This window comes from Gracilinanus agilis, chromosome 2 (genome assembly GCF_016433145.1).
Source record: "Gracilinanus agilis isolate LMUSP501 chromosome 2, AgileGrace, whole genome shotgun sequence".
NCBI classification, from domain to species: domain Eukaryota; kingdom Metazoa; phylum Chordata; class Mammalia; order Didelphimorphia; family Didelphidae; genus Gracilinanus; species Gracilinanus agilis.
Window position 1 is genome coordinate 451250139 of NC_058131.1, and position 8034 is coordinate 451258172.

General features: G+C 34.8%; 1 protein-coding gene across 1 annotated transcript in view; it reads left to right on the forward strand.

Annotated features, from left to right (window-relative positions):
* The first annotated feature begins 5781 nt into the window (after positions 1–5781).
* Positions 5782–8034, forward strand: part of MIA2 (MIA SH3 domain ER export factor 2) — a 176023-nt gene continuing 173770 nt past the window's right edge. Inside the window, exons 1-2 of the mRNA XM_044664782.1 lie at positions 5782–5896; positions 7067–7200. Of these exons, the coding sequence (XP_044520717.1) occupies positions 5782–5896; positions 7067–7200 (249 nt within the window). The remainder of the gene's footprint in view (positions 5897–7066; positions 7201–8034) is intronic.

Genomic DNA, 8034 nt, shown 5'->3' on the forward strand with positions numbered 1-8034 from the left:
CATTCAATTGAAACTCCTTTCTCCAAAGTTACTGATGACCTAGTAATTGTCAAATATAATCGCTATTTCTCAGGCTTCATTTTTCTTGACGTCTCTGCAGCCTTTGACACAATCACCCTCTTCTCCTTGATAATCTCTTTTCTCTAAGTTTTTATGATATGAATCTATCCTAATTCTGCTCCTATACACTGGCTTGCTGCTTTTTTAGTGTCTACGGCTGCATCTTCATCCAGGTCACATTTCCTAAAAGTGAACACCCACCAGGGCTCGGTCCCCAGTCTTCTTTTCTCTCTAAATACTATTTTACTTGATGATGTCATCAACTCCCATGGTTTCAGTTATCATCTCTATGTAGAAAACTCTCAGATTTACTTATCCAGCTCTAACTTCTCTCCTTACCTCCAGATTATAGGTCAAACTATCTCACAAACATCTTAAACTCAACATACCCAAAACTAAATTCTATCTTTCCTCGAAATCCCAGCCTCCCTCCCTAAACATTCTTATTTCTGTGAAGAGTACCACAATCCTCTCAATCGCCCAGCCTTGAAACATAGGTTCATCCTTGACTTCTCATTCTCTCACTCACCCCTAGATTATTGCCAAGTCTTGAAGATTTTACCATCTGACATCTCTCACATAAATTCTTTTTCTATTCTGACACTGCCAAAGCCCTAGGTCAGACCCTTATCCTCTTATGCCTACTGCAACTACTGAAAAAACTACTGGACTACTGCAAGAGCCTGCCGTTCAGGTCTCTCCCTATTTCTATCCATCCTCTTCTCAGATGTCAAATTGATCAGATGTAGATCTGACTGACCAGATCAAGATCAGATCATGTCATTCTCAATTCAATAAATTCCTGGAGCTCCTTATGACTTCCAAGATCAAATATAAAATCCTCTGTTTGCCATGCAAAGCCTTTTATAACTTGATCCCTTTGAAACTTTCTAGACACCTTACTCCCTTCTACTCATTCTGCATGGGTATCCTTGAACAAGACAACTTCTTTCCCAACTCTACATTTTTCACTGCATGTCCAACATGACTGCCATTCTCTCCCTTCTCAACTCTGTTGTCTTCCCCAGCTTTCTTCAGCTGAAATCTCACTTTCTACAATAATTCTCTTTAATGCTAGTGCTTTCCCTTTGTTGATTATCTCCAACTTATCCTTTTAACATCATATTTGTACATAGTTGTTTTTGAGATATATCCTCCATTAGATGGAACTCTTTGAAAATGGGGACTGTTTTTTTGTCTTTACTGTATTTTTAAGTACACAGTGCTTGTTAACACAGTTGCATGGTAGGTTCTTAATAAAATTTGTTAACTTAATTTTTCTAAACTCTTATTTTTTACTTCTTTAAATATTTTCTGTTCTCTACACACTAAATTCTTTAAATATGTCAACATTCATAAAGTAGCTGTTTTCATAATATTGATCTGTAATATCAAAATTTAACCAGTTTTCAAAAGGTAATAAAATATCTGACTAAACAATTTGACCAAACTCTCCCAAATGGATATTTATTAGGTTTTATCAAAATTATTATGTGAAATAGAGAATATCAGCAACAGCAAGTAACAATACCATGTCAGCTATTAACAATTATTATCAAGGTAAATATTTATATAAACAGGCATATGAATGAATATCAATAAACCATTATACAAGTTAGTGTTTGCTTTTGTATCATCAAATAACAAACATTAATGCACAGATGCAGCAAAGAGTAGATTTAGATTAGTGAAAAGTAAGTACACAAAGCAAAGAAAACAATTCCAAAAAATAAAAGAAATCTAGAAATAGAAATGACATTCAAAACAAGAAAGTTTCACTGATAACTTCAATGAGAGAAATAATATATCATAACATGACATTAAAGTACACTGTAGGAGGAAATTGTATTTCAAAACAGAAAATTCTGCAAATGCAAAATTAAATAAAATAAAAACTCAATATCTAATAATCCTTTTCAGGATAACCAATATTGGGCTAAATTAATTTTAAACACAAAATGTAAAGGAAAAATGAATTAATATAAAATATAACATTCAGAAAAATCTAAATTAAAATTGTTTTTAAACAAATTAAAAATTTAATTAGACATTAAATTTGCATAACAATAATGTAAGAAATTCTGCTTAAAAAATCAGTAGAAAGAAAAGAGTTCAAACAGTCTCTGTAAAATGCGGCTGACTGACTTAGTAGATTGAGCACCAGGTCTGGAGCATCAACTCTGGGAGGTCCTGAGTTCAAATATAGCCTCAAACACTTCCTAGCTGTGTGATCCTAGGCAAGTTACTTAATCCCAATTGCCTAAACCTTACCTTATTAAAAAAAAAATGAGGCTAGAAATAACTCATATTTCCTAGGGTTGTTGTTAGAACAAAATGAAAAAATAGTTGTGTAAATGGTAGTTCAGAAGATTTCAGAGATTGCTTTAACAAACTTCATTGTTGTAATTCAGTCATTTCCAACTCTTTGTGACCTCATTTGGAGATTTTCTTAGCAAAGATACTAGAGTAATTTGCCATTTCCTTCTCCTTCATTTTACTGATGAGAAACTGAGACAAACAGCATTGTGACTTGCCCAGGGTCACGCAGCTAATAGGTGTCTGAGGCCAGATTTGAGCTCACTAAGATGAGCCAAGATCGGTCCCAAGCCCGGCTGAAAAAGGAGGAGGGTTGGGCGTAGGGCTAGCAACCTCACCCCGTAAAAATCTCACTTGCTACAGAAACTGCAACCTCATTAAACCAACAAAACCAACAATCACCCAGTCTGGAAGATTGCTCTCCAACAGAGTCCATGACGTGTGCTGGCGAAAGCCAACAAACTCCAGGTCTTTGTTGACGAGTACCTGCGTCACATGTTGGACATCGGATGGCCTGAGGGGATCTCCAATGCCAGACTGGGGGGGGGGGGGACAGTTCGGTGTCCCATCAGTCAGGACGCTATGAAAATCGGAGGACAGCGTTGCCCGACAGGCACTGAGCTGGGGCCCACCAGGGAGGGGCCAAAGCAGACCTGGCGGAGATATGCCGAGAATGAGACAGGGACCGTCGGAGTGACATGGGCCCAGTTGGGGGAAGTTGCCCAGAACAGAGTCCGTTGGCGTGAGATGGTTGCGGCCCTATGCTTCTCTGGGAGTCAATAGGAATAATAAAAAAAATAAAAAAAGATGAGTTTTCCTGACTCCAGGCCAGGCGTTTGCTACCTCGCCATCCCAATAAGCCTTGTCACTACTCATAAAGGAAAAAAGGAGAATAGCTACTAGCAGAGGCAATCTCAGTATGCAGTTTCCATTCTTGCAGTGGGCAGAAGAAAACAGAATGTATCCACGGGCTGGTCAAAGGGCTCAAACATATAAATAGTTTGAGAAAAAGATACTATGTTTTAGTATGATATCAATAGGAGACTGCCCCCTTATCTAAAAAAGTGAAGGTATTTTCTAGATTGCCTAATAATAGTGAAGAATGAGGTGTAGAAAGGGAGGGAACTTAACCATAATGGTGCCAATCTAGCAAGATACTGACAAAGGTGGGAAGGGCAATAATGCCCAGGCTCTGTGTCTATTAGTTCTTGCATACTTGCATTCCAGGAGTACATTCCAAGGGCATTCTGGCCAAACTGATTTTCACTGTAAAGAACTTTGCAAACCTTAAAGCATTATATAAAGGCTAGCCATTATTATATAAAATCTCAAGTGGAGAAAAAAAGTTATCTCAGACATAGTTCCAGTTGATTTCATTGTGAGACAAAGTTTGACCTTTCTCTTCCCCCCTGGGCCTCCTGGTTGATCCAAACTACTCTTCCATCCATATTGTGTCAGAAGCTGGAGTTTTCCAGGAGGTGCTCTAGTTCTGATCCACACCTGGCTCAACAACAACTCATTTTAGTCTCATTTATTTATTTAGACTCATTTATTTAACTTGAATAGTCTTTCTCTTCTATTTAAGAACTTAGAATTATTAACTATCAAAACCATGAGCCTCTTCCAATCAAAATCAAGATTAAGTTCTTGCTATCTGGACAGGGTCCTAATCCCTTGACTTATTTTTTTTTTCCTTCTATGTGCCAAGCTAGACACTGACTTCTTCCATTTCACATTCCTTCTTCCTCCCAATTATGTATCACAAAACAGTTATGACTGATATGTTTTATGTAAAGGGTAAGATATCCTTCAAGACACAAGTTAAATCAAGAGTTATATTCACACTTAAACAAAACATTTTTTTATGTCATATTGTATTTTTAGTTAAAAAATTCCCAATTACATTTTTGGTTTTTTTATTTTATTTTTAATATTTTCCCAATGTTTCATGTTCTTTCCCTTTCCCCCAAACCCCACTAAGCCCCCTTAGCCAATGCACAATTCCACTGGGCAAAACATTTTTTTAAGCACCTACTGTAGTGTGCCAGGCACTGTAGTAAGCACTTCATAAATATGATCTCATCTGATTCTCAGAACAACCCTGGGAGGTAGAAGCTATTATTATCCTCATTTTGCAGTTGACAAAAATAAGGGTTAAGTGACTTTCTCAGTGTCTGAGGCTAGATTTGAACTCCATTCTTCCTAATTTCAAGTCTAGCAATTCAAATCTATGTGCAATTTAGCTACCATGAGTTGTTTCCTCATGAGCTGCTACTAATCCTACAGTAGAGAATCTAGAATCTCTCTGATTCCCATGCCCCTCTTCTTTCTGTTGCTGTTGGTCCAAAAGTCCCCTGGAGCTCTAGCCCAGAGCTTGTATTATTCTTACCCAAGTTTGAATAAATATAATTTTTTCTTTCTAGCAGTACAATTTCCAGAGTTTAGAATCAAGTTGTTTATTTTTTATACTGAAAAGTTTCTGAATAGATAATTACCATTCATAGGTGGTATTTGGAGTAATTTCTCTTTGTCTAGAATTGTCCCTTTGGTAATATTGGGGGTTGTTTTGTAAAAACTCATCTAGCTCCAGTAATTTTATATTTGTTGTTTTGTTTTGTCTTGTCTTAAACACTATTGGGGATTGGGGCTTTATAGGTTTTCTCAGATATTAATGGAGTTATCCCACAGACTGAATTCATTTTAGAACTTGAGCAAATGTACTGAAATCTTGCAAAAAAGGGAGAGCTTTTAAAAGTATTTCCTAGATATTGAAACATGACACTTTACTCCTATTTATTAATTCCACAAAATTTTTTTCTTGACATGTTTTAACCATTGAGTATGAAACTCAAGTCTAATTGAGTCAATTTTTTGAATTTAGATTAAGAAGGAATAAGCATACCATCTAATATAATTAAAAATTTACTTATTTTATATTTTATATTTTAGCTGCTTTCTCCATGATAGTCAGAAAAATAGATCATTTTCTTTTGACAAGTTATCACATGTAAGTATTTAATTAATACTCATTGATTGAATTTTCTAAAGACCAAAAAGAGGAGATTTAGTTGTTATTTATTTGAAGAAATCCAGGCTGAAAGCAATGTAGCTTTAAATGAGACATTTATAGTGGTTGCCTTTATAAAAATATTAGTCAAAGTAAACAAACCTGTTAATAATTAAATACTGTGTGTTATCTGAATACTTGTCAATGCAGATTGAGAAAGAGAGCATTTATCCAGGAAGCTAAACTGGAAGAGAGAAGGAAATTTATCTACCAAAGGTTTTAAAAAACTTTTTGTTACAGCAAATGAAAAATGCAGCTCTTATTTTTGAGACAGTATTCTTTGTATAAATAATACATTCTGAATACTATTTTTTCTGGATTACTATTTTCAGTTTGTCATGGGACAGTTTGGTGTTCACAGAATTTTCCTTCTAATCATTTCCTTGATAAAGACCTTAGAGAGTACAAAACTTCTGGCAGAGTTTAAAAAGTGCGGAGATGTGGAATGTGAAAGTAAGTTTGATTTTTTTCCTTAAATTTTAGCTCTTAAATGCTATTGAAAATAGCAACATAAATACATAGCATAAAAATGAAAATGAAAATAATGTTTTCATTTTCATTTACTGGCATACATAATGACATTAAACTACTTTGCATTTGGACTTTTTCTGATTTGTACAACAGAAGCTTCATTTTAATGTTTAACCATTGTTTAGTCTCATTACTTTCCCAACAATTTTAAAAAGGTAATATGTTTGAGCCACCATGACTTTAATTGGTATGCTTATATATGTATCTCTATATAAAATTTTAGTATCCCTGTCTCCCAAGGGGTTCATTAATTATATCTACCATTAAGCTGACAATATTGTGTTGGGCTTAGAGTCAGAAAGACCTGAGGGTCAAATCTATTTTCAGACACTCACTAGCGTTATGACCCTGGGCAAATTATTTAACTTTTGTTTGGCTAAATCCACCAGAGAAAGAAATAGCAAATCTAATTATTTTTGCCAAGAAAACTCCATACAGGTTCAATGAAAAGTCAGACTCGATTGAACAATAACAAATTTAACATGTTGTTTTCAAAGGTGTTTTGAAACTTCCTCTGAACTCATGTTTCTAGCTATACATTTAGGATGTTTCAGTGATCTCTTTTATTTCTTCTCTCTCTCTCTCTCTCTCTCTCTCTCTGTTTTTTTTGGTGGCATTATCCTTCCCTAACCTTTTCCCCGCAAATTAAAAAATGGAAAAACATAAACTTTGTAAAAACTAAACTTGGTCAAGCAAAACAAATCAATGCAATTACCATATCAACATACTTAACTTATATTTTTGACCTACCATCCAACCCTCTTTCAAGAGACGAATAACATGCTTTATTATCTATCCTCTAAAGTCTTGGCACAAGTAGGGAGTAAACAAAATTACACAAAATCGCAAGAAATATGGTGTGTTCAGAGGATGTTAAAAAGACTTGAATAGTAGTGAGAGAAAAATTTTGGATATGCAATAGGAAATCACTGGAAATTTAAAATAGGGGAATGATTTGGTGAAAATAATGTTTTAGAAAGATTAATTTGGCAAGTGATACAAAGTATGGCTTGGAGGGAGAAGAGACTAGAGGTAGGATATTTTACAATATTAGAGTTTAAAATATGTATTCTCTTTAATTTTTTTACATAGCTTTACTAAGCAGAGCAGTAGCCATAAGAAATTATGAAGGACCAGACTGCCAATACTTGAACTTCAAAATGGGAGAAGAGATATTCGTTTATGCCAAACTTTCAGGAGAAAGAGAAGATTTGTGGACAGGAAGTGTAAGTTTATCTTCTTCGATAATGAATCTAGAACCAATATTTGAATATCTAAGGTAGTATCTGATTAAGATAAATAAGATTTATTTTATATTTCTAAAAGAACTTTCATCTAAATTTAAGAAAGCACTTTGTAAATATTAACAAAATCTTCAAACTTTACATATGAAAATGGGAATGAAATTGGGCACGTGTGAGAAAGAATGGAACTATGCACTGGATTCAAAGGAGTATTTTATGAAAAGAGAATGGATATGTAGAAGTCTTCTAGTGAAAGAATCATTGCCAGGGAAAGAGGGAAGCATATTTTTCATAGGGAAACAGCTTCTATTGAACCCAAAGTCTAGTTAGATTGAGGTTCCCAGAAGCTTTACTGCTTTGGATTGCCTTCCTGAGTCATTAACATAAATAAATTAATGATTAATGCCTTCAGAGGAAAACAGATATTATGTAACTTTGTATCATTGTCCCTTAGTCAACAAATGTTATAACTAATAATCTAATTACCAAGTTATATAAGTAAGATAGAATAGTTCAATATGTGTTTTCCTCACTGAAAATATAGTGTTAGCAACCATGGTCACTGTTTAAAACAAGCTCCGCTCCTTCTCCTCAAGGACTGTGTGCCATTTTGTTCAGCTTGAACATATAACTTACATTCTAGAAAGTTTGGGCTGCTGTTCTTGGCTCCATCTCCTTGCTTCAGGATTTGCAATGAAGAAACAAAGGAAGAAAGGAAGAGAGAGAGACAGAGAGAGAGAGACAGAGAGAGAGAGACAGAGAGAGAGAAAGAAAGAAAGAAAGAAAGAAAGAAAGAAAGAAAGAAAGAAAGAAAGA